This window comes from Sphaerodactylus townsendi, linkage group LG12, assembly GCF_021028975.2.
Source record: "Sphaerodactylus townsendi isolate TG3544 linkage group LG12, MPM_Stown_v2.3, whole genome shotgun sequence".
Taxonomy (NCBI): Eukaryota; Metazoa; Chordata; class Lepidosauria; order Squamata; family Sphaerodactylidae; genus Sphaerodactylus; species Sphaerodactylus townsendi.
The window spans coordinates 14,733,265-14,750,831 of NC_059436.1; the positions used below are offsets into that span (position 1 = coordinate 14,733,265).

Here is a 17,567-nt window from a genome sequence, read left to right on the forward strand (position 1 = left end):
ATGTGTTTTTCCCAGTCTTCTTAGGGTGACCTACTCTTCATTATAAAAGATGTATAGTTCATTATAGAAAAATTATAATTACAGTCAATAGTCTCTCTCATCTTTCTCCAGTGCCGTGTGAAATATCTGGGAACGCACCCCCTGCCAGGCGACCCCTTTTCTACATAGCACCAATTCAGTGGCCTCGCACCCATGCGGCTTACAGGGAATGTTGGCTACAATCTATAATGAAGATGTATAGTTATGGTGTAATCCTAAACAGAGATATGCCCTTCGAAGTCCATTGAAGTCAGTGGACTTAGACAGGTGTCACTCTTCTTAGGATTGCAATAGTTGATCTAGATTGGAAATACTGGGTTACAAAAACACTATAGTTTATTACAAAACAAAACACTGGGTGTCTCTTGAATTCATAACTTCTGGATCCTGTAGGGCCAGGTAGGAGAAATTAGAAGTTGCTTGATGGCAGTGTGCAGACATGCTGTTCTGTCACATTTAGAGGGACACAGAGTTTTAAAATGTAGACCCTTGTCCTTTTTTAAAAAGCAAAATATGCAGTTGTCAGGGTGCTAAGAAAATATGTACAACTCGACTTTCCGTCCTGTTGTAAAATCTTTCTCTGTCTGAAATGTCTCTCTCCCTCTCCAGGCATGGTTACAACTTTGTAGTGCTCATCCCGGCTGGTGCTTCCAGCATTGACATCAGACAGCGAGGTTACAAGGGTTTGATCAGTGATGACAACTACCTGGCAGTGAAAAATGGGCATGGCAAATACCTCCTGAATGGGCATTTCATTGTCTCAGCCGTGGAGAGGGACCTGATGGTGAAGGGCAGCGTGGTGCGGTATAGCGGGACCGGGACGGCCGTGGAAAGCCTCCAAGCCTTTATGCCCATCCAGGAGCCGCTGACTGTGGAGGTGCTGTCGGTGGGGAAGATGACCCCGCCTCGGGTACGGTATTCCTTCTACCTGCCCAAAGAAAACAAGGAGGACAAGTCCTCTTACCGGAAAGACGGGAAACGCCCACCAGTCCTCAACAACAGCATCCTCACCCTCTCGAACCGCCTGGATCCAGGTCGGCCGGATTATAAACGCCCCTCTTACAAGTGGGCCACCACCAGCTGGGAGGACTGTTCCGTCACCTGCGGCAACGGGCTGCAGAAGCGCATGGTGCTGTGCCGTGATGCCTTAGGCCAGTTGGCTTCCGCTTGTGACGCAACTCAGCGACCCACCGACATCAGGATATGTGGTGACCCCTGCCCCACATGGGAGGCGGGCCCCTGGTCACCGTGCTCCAAAACCTGTGGCCGGGGGTTCAAGAGGCGCATGCTGAAATGCACAGGGCGGGGCGGTGCTCTGCTACCCCGTGACCGCTGCAACCTCAGGAAGAAGCCGCAGGAGCTGGACTTTTGTACGCCAAGACCGTGCTGACTGGGCTGGACCCGTTTTTGACCGAGACACTGCTGCATCATTCCTGCTCTCTGCAACCAAGTGGCTGAAAGTTTTAAACAGCCTCTGGGGGGGAGGGAGAGGGACTCAGTGGAGTTGAAGGGGGTGGTGGTGTATCTGTTACATAGTGCATTTCAACAACAACAATAAAAAAGGATTTGAGTGGGCCGAAAAAGAGTGCCGCAAGAAGGGGCTGAGCAGGGGGTTTGTTGATGATGGTTGCTCAGAGATGAAGTAGGAATAAACAACTACCTCGAAGCTGCCAAACCACCCGAACTCCACCACAGCTTAGCGGCGGATGGCTGTGGCTGCGTAGCTGAGATTTCCAGATCGGAACTGAAACAACTTGCCATCCAAGATGGTCCAAAGGCAGTGATGGTCATCCCTTAGAATTATGGCCCAGTCTCTTGCAAAATGTATAAAAAGGCCATCTCTTGAGATTCCCCCTTCCCCAAACACCCTAGCGATAAAGAAGACCTTAAAGAATTACCTTCTTGCACCTGCAAGAAAAGATAAGGCTTAACAGCTGGTACAGTAAGTTACCTGCAAGGCCTATGGGCATACTGTGATTCGGTCCTGACACATTGGTGGATATCCAGAAAATGTTTTTTATTACATTCATGCTTCTGTGCAGAGCTACAGCCAGTCATGACTCGATAGCACTATTTCTGTTAACCTGTATGGGTTGAACAGTAGTTATGTTTATGGTGCTTATCCCCATTGAGTCGAGTCCTCCTTGGGTGAAGCATCCTCTTCCTTGGTTGCTTGTTCAATCCATTGTCTAAGAAGACTGTCCTTGGGGATTGGGGGGTGGGGCAGAGATGCACTTTACCTATCCCAAATATACAAAACGAAGGGGATCTGCAGGAGGCAGGTTTTTAAAAAATTTACTTTTTAACTATTCAAAAACCACATGCCTTCCATGTTTGCAACTTATGAGTGTTCCCATGTGAATCTGAATGTTGCTCCATTATGGAACACTAGCTTTGTAGGTAGAAATCTCCAGTTAAAATTGGGAAAGACTTCCTGGATTCTTGGAGAGCCGCTGCCCATCAGAAGAGACCTTACTGAGCTGGATCGACCGATAGTCTGTCTCATTAGAAGACAGCTGTATATGTAAAATTCTTTGAAATGTTGGGAATGGCTGTGTCTCTGTAGTAGAGCGTATGCGTAGCATTCAGAAAGTCCCTGGCTCAATCTGTGGCATCTCCAGTTAAGGATCAAGAGATACGTGATGTGAAAGGCCACTGCTGGAAACCCTGGGGAGCCCCTGTGTGCCTGAGTAGACATATTGACTTTGATGTACCTACCATGGATCTGATTCAGTATTAGGCAGCTTCATGTGTTCACATGGATACTTGCCAAATTTGTAGCATCCAAAAGAAATCTTGAGGATCAGATAGTTATTGCCACTGTGATCCTGTTACACCCTGTCTCAGAAAAATATGTTAGTAGGGTTGTATATTTCTCCCCCACAGAACAAAACATGCTGAACCTTCTTGCTAGTAGAATGCTCTGCCTGGGTCCTAGTACCTACCTAGCCCTGCTCTCTCTTGTCTGTTTGAAAGTATCAAAGTACCATGTTGTTGTGTCAAAGCGCCATGTTCAATAATCACAAAATAATGGTTTTGACAAAGGCAGCGTGTAAAAATGAATGACAGTTTTCATATTCGTTCGGGACTATATTCTAATGCGAAAGCACACCATTTTCTTGATGGCTGCCCCTCAACTGACCATACTAACCTCTTATCCTGAGACAGCATAGTCGACTTCAACTGTCTGTAGGGGAGGATTATGCAGTTAGAGGGACATTGCAGTCGCTCTGAAGCCCAGACCTCAATCAGTCATTTTGTAAAATATACTATGAAATTTCTGCTGTATCAGGTCTCGTGTTCTGCAGCCTTCATCTGGAAGCAACTTCATGTGCTTGTTCACTTTGAGGTTATGTTCCCCGTAAGTATCAATACTAGAATGTGATGGCAGTTTGTTTCTAGCAGGGCAGCTGTGTTTCTGGCTGGAGAAAAACATCAGATATAACCCAGATTTTGCAGAGACCAAAATATTTTCTCCATGATGAGGAGGCAGTAGGCCTGTTCATATGCTGTGGTAGACATACATCCTGCCTGTACATGCATGCGCATGTTTGTAAGAAAGTGTCAATATTCGTTCACTTGCATACTCGGAAAATTATGGGGTTTCATTCACATGTTCAGCTGCCCATGTGTTGAATGTGACATGAAAAGTACTTAACAAGTATAAAAAACAGTCAAGTGTACACTGTACATGAAGTGCATCTGTGTTCACTGCAACTTGTGAACAGGGCTAAACAGGAAGGATCTGGTGGGAAGCGGAAAAAGGAAATGTTTTCTGCACTGTGTTTGTGTGTATGTTTACTCATGTGTCTGAAGCAGCATGGAGGCTTCAAGATCTCAGATTATGTTTCATCCTAAGGGAGATCTCTTATGACCTCTGAAGTCAAACATGAGCCTGTAGTAGATCTTAAGCTGGTGACCTGAGTCAGTGCCTTTGAGGCGAGGATTCAGTTTATTTGATGGTGGAGGGTAACAATGGGGAGAGTGGCCTCTGTGCACAAGTTAAACAGGGCAGTCAGCAGATACACCTTCATTCCTTTGAGGTGTGCTGTGTCAGGTCGAAATAACTAATCTCGGCTGCCTGTAGATCATTTTCAATGACTTCCTTGTGTGTCTTAGGTTGGCTGCTGTCCACAGTGTCGTAACAGTCATCAGCTGTAGGATTGCCAACTGGGGTGGGGAAAACGTTAAAATTGTTCATGGCACAAAGGTAACTCCTAAGTTACTAAAGCAGTATAGCCTTTAGAGTCAATAGTCAACTAAAACAGTAGCAATTATAGCCAGGCTGCAGAATCCAAATATAGTCTATGGGTACAACTTAAATGCATCTGCATTTACTACGTGTTTAGTTAGCAATCATCGTTGAGGTAAACGCAAAATCTAACACAAAGTAGACACAAAGAAAATATCTAAGCAAGCATGAATGTGGAGTCCATCATTATTTCACAAAGTCTCTAGATACTTTATAGACGAGCCCTCGATTTTCATGTTTGTTTTATAATTAATAATTCTTCTTCCAGTGCATCAGTTCAAATTCTGTCTTGCACAAAACAAAAATTAGGCATCTCGTCTATCTAATAGTTATGGACTACATGAAATATTAATGAACTTTGTAGTCATGCTTTCTTCAGATTTTTCGCGTCTACTCGTTTGTAATGTTTTACCATGAAGAGGACTGTTAACTAAGCACGTAAAAACGGGACATTTTTATCCGGACATGTTGGCAACCCTAGTAAACTGTGTTTCTTTAGTCAACAAGAGACAGAAGAAGAATATGACCCCTCTGGGCCATCTTGCATGGCTGCTGAGCTTGGGGTGCTCTGGCATCAGTGCCTTTCAGATCACCTCAGCAAACATCTTTCCAAGGACTTGAAAACCGAGAAGAGTCTCCTCCATCGTTCTCCTTGTGGAAGAGTTTGCTTTCTTTATACAGGAAGAAATGTTGTCTGTGGCTTGGTTTCTGTGCCACGTGTAGCTAATATGGACTCTTGTTTTCAAAATGGTGCTTGTTCCGTGAGTATTTAGGGGAGCCTTTGAGTAGCATTCCACTCCCTCCTTCAAGACTGTTTACAAGGTTTTTAAATACCTTATTATACATGAAAGAAATTATGAACCGGGATATGAAAAGCCGGGCCTGCTGTTGGCTGTATGTTAAAAAGCTGCCTTCGAAACCAAGGGATTCACAGCAGTATTAAAATAATGTGGTGGCTGGTCTTGACCTTCAGAATCTTCCTAGGGATAGTTTGAGATTTCTCAGTTGGATGTACTTTACTTCCACTAATGAAACTATGGTCCTTTCTGCACAGCACAAATAAGACATCCCAGAGTGCCTTGAAAGAAGCCATCACCTCATTTTTGTCTGGACAGCATGGACACAAAAGGCTGTGAGAGGAGAAAAAGGCTTTTTTTCTGCCTCCCAAGTTTTTCCTCCCTCCCAAGTTTAAAGCTCTCACACCCAACATTTTATGGTTCTGCAAGTGATTCTCTGTGCCTGCTGCTATTTGCTGAAAGTTTCCCCAGGAGGTCTGCTCTGCAGGCTCTGCTGCTGGGTGCTATTTCAACCTGAAAAGTACATGGTTATACTCAGCTCAGCCTGCTGATTCTGGCAATTGATAGTTTCCCCTTAAAAAACAACAATGAGCTACCTTTGAAGACACACAGACGTGATTTCAGAATCCATGCCAATTTTCATATCATGTCTGCGTGTCTTCGAAGACAGCTCATTAAAAATGAAAAAGGGAAGACTATATATTGCCAGAATCGGCAGGGTGAACTGAGCACAACAATGTACTTTTCGGGCTGAAAAGTTGCCCAGCAGCGGAGCCGGCAGAGCAAATGTCTTTGGGCAACCTTCAGCAAATGGCTGCAGGTTCAGAGAATCACCACAACACCAAAAAATGTCAGGTGTGAGTGGCCAAGGAAACTGCCAAGAGAGCTTTAATGTCGGGCGGTAAAAATAAGATGTCTCCTCAGCTCCTCGCAGTAAGCAGGAGGCGACTTGCAGATGACTTTACGAAAAAGTCCATATTTTAGTGACTTCAAAAAAAGTTGTCTTGAGCTTAAATAAGGTGTCCTGAGGATCTGTTAGGGAAAAAGGTGTGTGGAGTTCCTCCCCAAGAAGCATTTTTCCCATCCTCAGGATTTCTTATTTGTTCTGTGCAGAATGAAGCTATGGCTCTGGGATTTCCTTGGAGAGAGGGCGTAATTATTTAAACCAATTTAGACTTAAGCAGAATGCATTGTGCGACTTTAAAGACTATCCAGTTTATTCTTCACAATGTTTGGGGCGGAGCTGTGGTTCCGTGACAGAGGACACGCTTTGTTTTGCATGTCGAAGGTTCCAGGTTCACTCCTTGGAATCTCCCGTTAAAATATTCAAGCTGCAGATATTGAAAACGACCTTTGTCTGCATTGGAGCCCACACAGCTTTGACCAATCAGAGGAGGCAATACTGAGCAAGATGGACCAGTGAGCTGACTCATTATAGGGTGACACTCTGTCTTCAGACTTTCCCAACTGTGTTCAAACTTTTCTTCAGACGCATGAAGTACTTGACATCTTTAGCTGGCAGCAATATATACCTGAGTATAAACAGGAGGGAAAGAGTTGTAAAATGTGGCCTGAAGGCCCCCAACATTCAAAAGTCTTTCTAATAATTCCTTACCTCTTATTTGGTATTTATTTCTGGCAACAGGATGCCATTGTGTGGCAGAAAAAGTGGACTCTGGATCTCCAAAGCTTCAGTCACCATTCATTTGTGAGCCTCTAAGATGCCAGAGACTCTTGGTTGTTTTGGCTGCATCTAGGATTGGAAGATCCAGTCTGGGGAAATTCCTGGAGATTTGGGATTAGAACCTGAAGAGGGTTAAATTTCGGAGGGACCTCAGCAGGGCATAATGCCATACAGTCCACTCTCCAAAATAGATGTTGTCTCCAGGAGAGTTGATCTCTGTTGTCTGGAGAGCAGCTGTAATTCTAGGAGATTTCCAGGTCACACCTGGAGCTTGGCAACCCTAGCTGCAGCTGACTTCCATCGTTGAGTAGTGTGATCCTAGGCAGAATTACACCTTTCTAAGCCCATTGGTGCAATTCTGCTTGGGAGTTCTCTGTGAGACTTTAGGTTAAATGTGCCTTCAAACACAACTGCATCTGCTTTCCTGCCACTTTGCAGATTGTCCAAGGGTTCTTCCCCTTGTATTCCCACACAATCATACAAAAAGTCACCTCCTCTAAATCCTTGTTCAGTGGCTGCTGAGGAATTTCCCGGTATCTAGGATGATTGCATCCATTCTTCCGTCCTTTCCTCAAAACTAGAATGGCAGACATCATTTTTCACTGTTAAGATTTAACGTTTCCTACCCCTGAAATACATAGGAATTATTTAATTTGACAGTAGCTGTTTCCACACAAGCCACCTAAACGTTTTAGATCCCCTGAAATAATATGATTTTTGTTTATACTCACCCCCTTGAAATGATTCCTGGCCATCATTTTTTGTTTTTCCCGACCCCTTCTGCATATGCAGAATAATGCACTTCCAATCCACTTTCAAAATGGTTTGCAAGTGGATTTTTACTATTCTGCACAGCTGCAAAGTGCATTGAAAGTGCATTATTCTGCATGTGCGGAAGGGGCCTGGGGAGTGGCCCGCTGCCACTGTTTTTTCCCTAGAGCGTGGACAAATAGGTGCTCCTATGCTTTATAGCCTCGTGTTCAGTTCCCTGAGTTTTCTGTAGTCGATGCTGTGAAGATTAAGCTGCCCCCAATCTCAAAAATGCTCTGAAATGCTCCAAAAATAGGACAAGGGGCTTCTCCAGGCAAGGAGTGAGCTCACAAAATGTCATCTTAAAGGGACAGCACAGGCAAATGAAGTCTTTGCAGGGGGGGATGGGACAATGCAGAACTCCTCAGAGAAGATGTTTTATTTGCTGCCTCAAAGTGTTTTAAAGTGTCTGCTTGGAAAGAGCCAGTGAGATCATCAGGTCTTTGGAACTGGTTTCCAATCCAAGGCTTGCTAGTCAAAATTGCCTTTCTTAGGATCCGGAGAAAAGTAACCCTGGGCAACCAAGAAACTGTCCTGGAGGTATCCCCAGTTCACGAAGAATTATCCTAAGGTATTCCCAGTCCTTAGTACCTGTCTACACTACCAGTTTAAACTGGATTTGTGTCAGTTTAGCCAGGCTTGTCTTGTCACCATTGTGAATCAGAATCTCTTTTATGTGGAAAAGCTTGACCAAAGTTGGTTCTTTTGGGCACGAAAGAGTAACTTAGATATATGTGGTGAGTAACTTTGTAACGCGAAGCTGAGGAATGCTTAGAGACCTAAAAAACAACAACAACCCTAAAGTTCCCGGGGAAGAGGAATGGCATTTAAGCCTGTTCAAGTCTGTTGTGTAGGTACCATATAGTGTCCTTGGATTACATAGATTTCAAGTTTTATTAATTCCTCCCTGTCTCCTAAAAAGAAATGCACATTCATTGGTGGTTTTTCAGACTCCGTTTACTCTGGAAAACCATTGATTAGTTTCTGATTTTCTGGGAGGGTATCCTTCATGTGTTAAGATGAAGAGTGTCGGTTCCTAGAAACCGCACAGCAGTAACTTCCTTGCCTATTATGGTGTATGTGGGGGTGGGGGTGGGGAATTTAACACCTTTGAATATGGTTCTTTTGCTAGGTGTACAGCAAAAGGATAGACATGCCTATTGTACTGGCTGCTTTGTGTATACCGTGTATACTGTATGTTGGTCTCTGTTGTTTGTGTGTCACTAGCAAACCTGAAATAAATTTGTTAAGTATTTAAAATCCTAGCAGTCTCTTGGGGCATCTTTTTATGGTTACTGGAAATGTAGTTCATGTCTCTGTGGAGGTCCTCCCAATAAAATGCGTTACTTCCTAGCCTAGAGTTCAGAAATTTCCTGGCTGCATTAAGTCACAGCTTCACAAACTGCCTACATCTCTGAGAGCCAACATGGTGCAGTAGTTAACTCTAATCTGGAGAACTGGATTTGATTCCCCACTCTTCCACATGGTTCCCCAATCCTCCACTCCAGATTTGTTTCCCCACTCCTGCATTCCTGCTGGGTGACTTTGGGCTATTCACAGTTCTCTCAGAACTCCCTCAGCCCCACCTACCTCAACAGGTGTCCACTGTGGGGAGAGGAAGGGAAAGAAGTCTGTAAGCCACCTTGAGTCTCCTTATAGGAGAGAAAGGTGGAGTATAAATCCAAACTCCTCTTCTTCTTCCCTGATGACCCCTTCTTTGGTTTCCACTACTGCCCACTCAACTGGTAGATTATAAGTATCTGGAAGCCCTGACTTCAGTGGTTCAGACCAGGTCAGTTTCATCAGATCTTGGAAGCTAAGCAGGGTCTGCCCTGGGTGGTATTTGGATAAGAGACCACCCAGGAAGTTCAGGGAAACCATGCAGAGGCAGGCAATGGCAAACCCCCTCTATTTGTCTCTTGCCTTGAAAAACCTTTCAGTTGGCTGTGACTTGATGGCTCTTTACATGCACTCAGCTGACATCACTTTAAGCACACACAACTTGGGACTCCAAGCCTCCATGCCTCCACAGTGTTGTGCTGGCTCCTCACCCTCTCGCTTAGCCAAGCTGTGGTGAAAACAAGCAGAATCCCTTTGGGCAGATGCTTTTGGTGTATAGTCTGAGTGACTATCTAGTACATTTTATCTCATCCTTCCAAGAGAATCTGTACACATGGCTCTCCATTGCCTATTCTTTGCAGACAAACAACTAGGCGAGGTGGGTTAGGGAATAATTCCCCCAAGGTCACTGAGGTGGCTACAGTGAAGGTGGAGGGAGTCTCTGTGGCAACTGCCTTGTAGACTCAAGAATGCCCAATTCCCCTCCCCACTATGGCCTCTCCTATAGACCCTTTAAACCCAAACTGCCCACAACCAAATAAAAAGGGAGAAACAAACTTTGGCTCATTCCGCACATGCAGAATAATGCACTTTCAAACTGCTTTCAGTGCTCTTTGAAGCTGTGCGGAATAGCAAAATCCACTTGCAAACAGTTGTGAAAGTGGTTTGAAAACGCATTATTTTGCGTGTGCGGAAGGGGCCTTTGTTTAAAGAACCATTCAGACTATAGGAAACAGAACTGAGCCAAGGATGGAAAATAAAATGGCCAACTGCAATCTGACTCACTTTGACAAAATTTGTCTCTAACTGGTATAATTAATGGGACAGGCAATTCTTAGTGGTAAAAGCCCTCAGAGAAATTGCACTGCCTTAAGTTCAAAGTTTGGGCTTCTTCCCAATGTGTGGCTACACATGGTAAAACTGAAATTCAATTGTGAGTGAAGGGCCATTCTCCTGTGTCGCATCTGCACACTGCAGAATTATGTATGTTGTGTGGGCACGGTGCCAAAGATTTGGAATTCAGAATTGTGACCCCATAGTGGGCAATGTAGCATCCTTACAAAACTAGGATCTTATTTCTGACATGGCACTGCAAAGAAATCTCCTGGAAGCCTGGATGTACTCTCATTCGTTCTTGATGGAAGAAAGGTTGAATCAAAAAGTAGTAAAAAGATTTGCTTATTTTATTTATGAACATCAAAACCAGGAGAAGTGCTTTGATTCTACTTTCCTCTGGCCCTTGCTGGTGCCCAATGCCTGCTTGTAGCCAGAACTGTAGGAAACGGAAAGCAATCACGTTCTGTTGAGTCACAATGTTCCAACCTGTCAAACAGCTGCCATAAACCAACTGCTGCAAATTGCAGTAAAACAGAAGCATAATCCTACCCGATCTGTCTGCATCAGAGAAGCTACTGGCTTGGAAATTCCTACAGTTTTGGGGTAGAGCCTGTGGAAGGCAGAATTTGGGAAGGGGAGGGAGCTCATCAAAGAGGTGATGCCATCCTGTCAGTCCTCCGGAGCTGCCATTTCCTCCAGGGAGAGGAACTGATCTCTATAGTCTGGAGGTCAGATGCAGAAGTAGTAGTTTGGATTTATACCCCACTTTTCTCGATAGCAAGGAGTCTCAAAGCAGCTTCCAAGCTCTTTTCTTCCTCTCCCTACAACAGATACCTTGTGAAATATGTGGGGCTGAGAGAGCTAAATGTCATACTAAAGCAACAGCTAATAGAAATATAAAGAATATAAAGAATAGCAATACAATCAGCGATAAAATTTTATCAGTGAAAAAACAGCAATAAAATCAATTAAAACTGCAGTTCTCAACAGGAGAACCATTAAAATCAGTTTAACAACAATCAGTCCACCAAGTAAAACCAGCAAATACCTCCAGGAAATGATCATTTAGCTAGCCTTTAAAAGGGTATCATGAGCTTCCTGGAACAAGGGATTCCAGAATCGGGGGGGGGGGGGCATTGAAAAAGTTTGGAAACCTCATGGGCAGCCTCCTATCTGAGGGATATTATTGAATCTCATGAACATGCTGCTTCGATTTGAAAGTTCAGGTTTCTTTTACAGCTTCTCCCCACTCAAGATGAAACAGGAATAATCTCCCCCCCCCCCAACTATATTAATAACATTGATAGAAACATCGACTGTACATTCATGCCTGTTTTGCATCAAATGTGTAAAAATGATGGGAAAATTGGCATGGAAAAGTGATATTACGATGGCATACAAATAACTAGCATGAAAGGGAGAAGTTGTCAAAAGAAAACAGGCCGGGGGAATTTGATCTTCCTAATCATGCACAAAAATGAAAAGGAATGAAATAATACATAGTCACGCATTCCTAATCTCAGTGTTGGATTGCTAGGCTGCTTTCGGGGGCCAGTTCCAAACACACCACCACATTAGTCTATCTCAGCAAAAAGCAACACACTATTATCTAAAACACATTAGAAGAAGAAGGGTTTGTATTTATACCCCCCTTTCTCTCCTCTAGGAGACCCAAAGGGGTTTACAATTTCCCTTCCTTTACCCACAACAGACTTCTCATGAGGCAGGTGGGGCTGAGAGAGTTCAGAGAGAACTGGGACTAGCCCAAGGTCACCCAGCTGGCATGTGTTAGAATTCACCACTCTTAACTGCTACACCACCCTGGCTCTCACAGTCTTAATGCCAGCTAAAAGTGACGCACAAGTTATTGTGGGGAAGTCTTGACATTTATTCGTGGCAATTAATAGTCCCTCTAATCCTTCCCCAGGGCTGCATGGAACATCAGACACTGAGAGGAACCGAGAGCCATCTGGGAGAGCTCTCCCTGCCGGGCAGCCCCTTATCTGCATGGCACCAATATGGCAGCCCCTTATCTGCATGGCACCATGCAGCCGCAACCCCACGTGGCTTAGGCCCCTTCCGCACATGCAGAATAATGCACTTTCAGTCCACTTTCAGTGCACTTTGAAGCTGTATTTTACTGTGCCGAATAGCAGAATCCACTTTCAAACAATTGTGCCCAGTGTCTTGGCACCTCTTTTCTAACCCAACCAGGATGACTGAGCTTCACCACAGCAAGCAACATCAGCACCAGTCTTAAGATAAGACCCCACTTCTGTCTTCCTTGAAGTGTTCTTGGCAATGCCATTGTAGGACACTTTGTCTCCTCTCCTTCCTTAATGGCACGCTGTTGTTTTTTTCCCTCCCAAACAAATGAATTATGTTACATCTGGACTGTCATTTTTGTAATTGCTTTGGCAAATTTCAAGATCATCTCAATTTGACGGGAAAGCAGAGATGTTCAATTGCGTAAAGGGTTGAAAGAAACTTTCCCTGTTGTAAAAAAAAATTCTCCACTAAAGTGCTCTCCAAATAAATCCACAGAAAGTGATTGATGGTGTCTTCTTGCTGTAGAAAAAGGATCTTGTTTGTGTTCCTTTTTTACTACGACAAACAACTTTATTAAGAACATATGCCCATTGAATCTAGCAAGGAAAGAGGCCATGACACAGCATTAACAGGGAACAAGTACTCCACACAGAAGGCCTTGGGTTCAATCCTTGCCATCACAAGTTTAAAAAATCTCATCTGGCAGAGTACACAATAACCGGTGGCAGGGCGGCTCGGTGGTCTGGCTCAGTTTAGGGGCTCCAACCGAGGAGACAATTGCCACACCTATCAATTTGTCCATAAATGTGGCTTGTTCAGCCTCAATTTGCCTTAGGATCATGCTAGGAGGAGGGAAGGATGTAACTATTCACCGTCACTTGGAGAAAATGGGTGCATTGGAATGTAGAGTGTATGGCATTACATCTCATAGAAGCCCCTCCCCTCCTTCTATTCCACTCTTCTCAGACCCCACCTTCAAAATCCCCAGTTTTTCTCCCAAACCAGAACTGGCAACCCTATTGATTAATCACAAAACGAAGTCTGCTATAGCATATAGTCCCAGGCAAGCGAGAGTACTTCTCATCATTTGCTTTGAAACTATTAAGACCTGAATATCAGATTTAAGATGGTTTTTGGTACCGAAGTCCTTTCAGACTCCTATTTCAAGTCATAGAGGATCTCAGGAGACAAGATGCTTGCATGCATCTGTTCATAGACCTTTCATGGATTATATTCACAGGTTTTGTTTTGTTTTTGCAATTCAACATTATTTCTTCCCATGCATTCCTCTTCTGTTGTGGGAAAAACATGGCATTGAAATTCTCCCTCAAGGAAGCATAGTAAAGTAACACCAGAGGCCTGCTGTCAACAATTTGTCTGCTGATTTCAAAGGGATATCTGATGCCTCACCTCTTCAACCCTTGGCCCTGTCTCTCTCAGCCTGTTCCTGGTTTCTGGACTCCTCACAGCCTTGTGCTTCCTTATCCACCTTCCAAATTCTAACCCCTGCTTCCCAAACCTCCTGCTTTCCAATCATTTTGCCTTCTCTGGGGCCATTTCTGCATGGCCCCCAAGCCTCCAGCGGCAAAATTCTGCGGCGTGGAAGTGAGCGGTCACCAGACAGCACGGCTCCGCGTAAGGCCGCCTCTTCCTCTCCGTCCCGCTCACGCGTCCCGTGCATTGACCTGCTGGCCCGTTCGAAGCCCGCCCAACTGCCTTCCGACCTCCAGGGTCAGAGGACCAGGGCCGAGGATAGAGTGGGTGCAGGGCTTCGGACGGGCCAGCAGGCTCTAACGTATCGGGGACACAGTGAGTCGGACGGGGAAGGGAAACAGCGTGTTCCCTTTAAAGGGTTGTTTTTCAGGGCGGCCTGACGCCGCCCTGGGGGAGGGGGAGCGACGCCAGGTCAGCGCTGCTGCTTAGCAGGCAAGCGCCGGGCCTATCGCGAATTAGGCTCCTAAGGAACGGCGTTTTTACCGTTCCCAGGGCGCCATAAACAGGCCATGCGGAAACGGCCTGGGATATTCTTGCTTCTTTAATCCTAACTTTCCTAGGCATTCCATGTCTCTTTGTACTAGGATCTGAACAGCTTTGCCAATGGCACTCAGAGCCCAGACTCTTCTGTGCTTGTGTCTCTGTGACACCAGGGTAGTTCAGCCAATCACAGAGATTTCAACACCACCTGTCATCTCTGGGCAGCTTCAGACAACTCACGGGCTTGGATTTAATGGATCTTGACCTCCACAGGCAGGCAGAAGGATCTCTGTCCTCACAGAATGGCCTTCTTGCCTCCTCGCTTGGAATGCTGCTCTTGGGGTCTGTTGGAGCCAAACTGCAATTTCTCAGCATGACTTCCCAAGACCACATGAGTAAAAGAAGCTATGCCAGCCATCCAGCATAGCAGCCCAAAAGCTCAATCTTATGAGAGACTGGAAGCTAAGTAGGGCCAGTACTTGAATGGGAGACCACCAAGGAAGTCCAGGACCACCAAGGGAAGTCCACAGGTGCAGGCAGTCTCTTGCCTTGAAAACTTCAGGAGATGGAACTTCATGAGGTTTCCATGAGTCAACTGTGACACGATAGCACACTTTATCCACCCAGAACTCTTTATAGGAAAATGGGATAACAAAGTAAATACTCAGATAGCCCAACTCTTCACAAGAAGAATTTATTGTGTATACAGGATATGTTGCTTGTTTTCACATGGCTTTGGGGTCCCCCAGTGCCCTTAGTGTTCCTGCGAACAATTCCCCACACTGTCTGTAGACCCTGCTTTGCCCCCTATTCTAATCATGAAGATCCACTCACCATCCAAAATAACTTTTCTGGAAGATCAGTGCACTGCAGTGGGAGGGAAAAGGAGAAAGTCCTCCTCCACAAGTCTACAGGTGCTTTGACACACACCTATAATTTGAGAATATACAGTGAAGCATGGCACTTGGAGATCTCCTGTTATTACAATTGATCTCCAGATCACCAAGATCAATTCCCCTTGAGAAAATGGCTGCTTTAGTGGGTGGATTTGATGGCATTATGCCCTGCTGAGGACCTTCACCTCCCCAAACCCTGCCCTCCCCAGGATCTGAAGGTCAACAGGTATATTTGTGTATAATCCTGTTTGCAGAGTAACGGGCAGAATGTACCTTTGTGCTCCACTTTAAAAGAAGAGCAGTTATTTTGGTAAAGACCAGCCTTTTTACCTCAGAGATCATAAACAAATTTTTTTTACTTATACAGTGGAACCTCAGTAACCGCCGGTAATCCATCCGGCGGCGCTTGGCAAACTCCGAAACCGGCGTAAACCGAGGCTACGCCGTTTGCGCATGTGCTACGCCGTTTGTAAATTTGCACGTAAATTTACTATGTGCTACGCCATGCGTAAATTTGTGCTAATGCCGTATGAAGTAACACCGGAGGAACCCATGACAACTAAGGAAGAAAAACGGCCTGCTGCAACCAAATCTAACTCTGAAACTGGGATTATAAACCGCATGTATGGATTACCGAGGTTCCACTGTACTGAGAAAAAGACTATATACACATAACAAAGTATCACATATACATCGATACATTCACAGTTCATTGTTTTGTTACAATTTGGTTACCATAACAAGTATTATTTACAATATTTAACATTCAGTCAGAGCCTTTTACACAACTTTTGTTAACAGAACACTGAACAACATCTTTTCTCAGCAGGAGTCAAGAGAGCAACTGTTTCCAACTGTCACTTTTAGGATGTTCGCTGAGCTGTCCCAGAATTCCGTGCCTTCTGCATGCAAGGCTGTCAAATCCAACAGGATCTACCCCCAAAATCTCCAGCTATTTCCAAACCCAGAGTTAGCAATTCTAGTAATGGATGGAGAGAGTTCACAATGTAAATCAACAGCTTCCTTTGTGCCATTTTTCCTAGCAGCATATCACTTACGTTTACCCACAGTTTTGGGGTACATGAAGAAGGGCTGCCTTTGGCTATCATGCTACAGGTATCAGGCCTTGGGTCAGACCTATTTGGGTTGCTGTCCAATGATGCCAAGAAAGCATTTAAGATCATCCATCTGGTCCTTTCTCTGTCTGGCTGGCTCTCCTGGTTAAGCTCATCATATTCTCTCTGGATAATGTGAACTCTGCAATCTGTTTATAATAAAATTGAGAACCTCTTGTTCCACTTTTCTCGAGTAAGGTCAGAGTAACCCCTGAGCTTTCATCTGCTCTTCAAAAGGCACTATGTTTTGACATCTCTGCGTCATTTTTTTTTTAGTATCAGGACCTAGGCCAGCCTTAAGTGTCCATTTTTGTTTGGATGATTTCTACCTCCAGCCTCTTATTTTACTTCCTGTGGCAGCTCTTGAGTATGTCAACAGATGAAGTAGAAGCAAAGTGCATCAGCTGGAGGCCAGTGTTGAGCAGCTATCAAGTGCTTGGGATTCAAAATACCACACACTTAAGAATGGCTTTTTAACTTGGCAGAACCTTGTAGATGTGCATCAATAAGCTTTCAAAAAGAGACTGCATGACTTTAAAAAAAGGGAACACATAGTTTCAAGGTCAGAAAGGCAGAAGGTAGTCAATTCCATCTTGCAAGAACATCAGCCTGTTTCTTCATTAGGATTTGGCAAAGGACCAAGAAGGTGGCCTGAAATGACCTGTCAAGTGTCCTTCATTCTGAGAAACATGTTCAGTGATAAATATCCTGCTATTATATAAAAGACTAGCCATGATGGCGACAACTCACTTACAGTCAATCACTCACAAACAGAACATCTGCCCTTGGCGTCATGCAACCAGCAGCCACCAAGTGGACGCCAAGGGGAGGTGGGCTTGGCTGGTAGGGGCATGTGTAAGAAGGCAGTGCTTGCAAGCTTCCCATTTGAGCTTGGTTCTCAGCTCAGCTGCAGCAGCCACCTCTGCCACCTGCCCCATCGCTACTTGGATGCCACTGCCCTGGGGGATGAAGCTGAACTGGGGCTGGGCCAAGCCAGGGCTGGAGGATGAAGCTGTTAGGACCCTTCCATGACTTCAGGATAGGGGATCTGGACATCAAAGAGCTGCATTGTCTAGGCCCGCCCTGGGGGACAAGTCATGCCTGCCCACTGCAACCCCCAGACTGGCTCCAGGGGAGGCAATGGTGGTGGGAGCAGACCTCCTGCAGACTTTCCCCTTGGTAACTGCCTCTGCCCTGGGAGACTTGGGTTGGAATCCTCACTTGTGTCATGGAAGCTCATTGGGTGACCTTGGGTCAGTCACACTCTCTCAGCCT

At 45.1% G+C, this 17,567-nt stretch overlaps 1 protein-coding gene across 1 annotated transcript in view; it reads left to right on the forward strand.

Annotated features, from left to right (window-relative positions):
• ADAMTS15 (ADAM metallopeptidase with thrombospondin type 1 motif 15) overlaps positions 1-1,557 on the forward strand; it is a 40,965-nt gene extending 39,408 nt beyond the window's left edge. The window contains exon 8 of the mRNA XM_048512987.1: positions 649-1,557. Coding sequence (XP_048368944.1) covers positions 649-1,429 — 781 coding nt within the window. The 3' untranslated portion in view covers positions 1,430-1,557. The remainder of the gene's footprint in view (positions 1-648) is intronic.
• Positions 1,558-17,567: the final 16,010 nt, after the last annotated feature.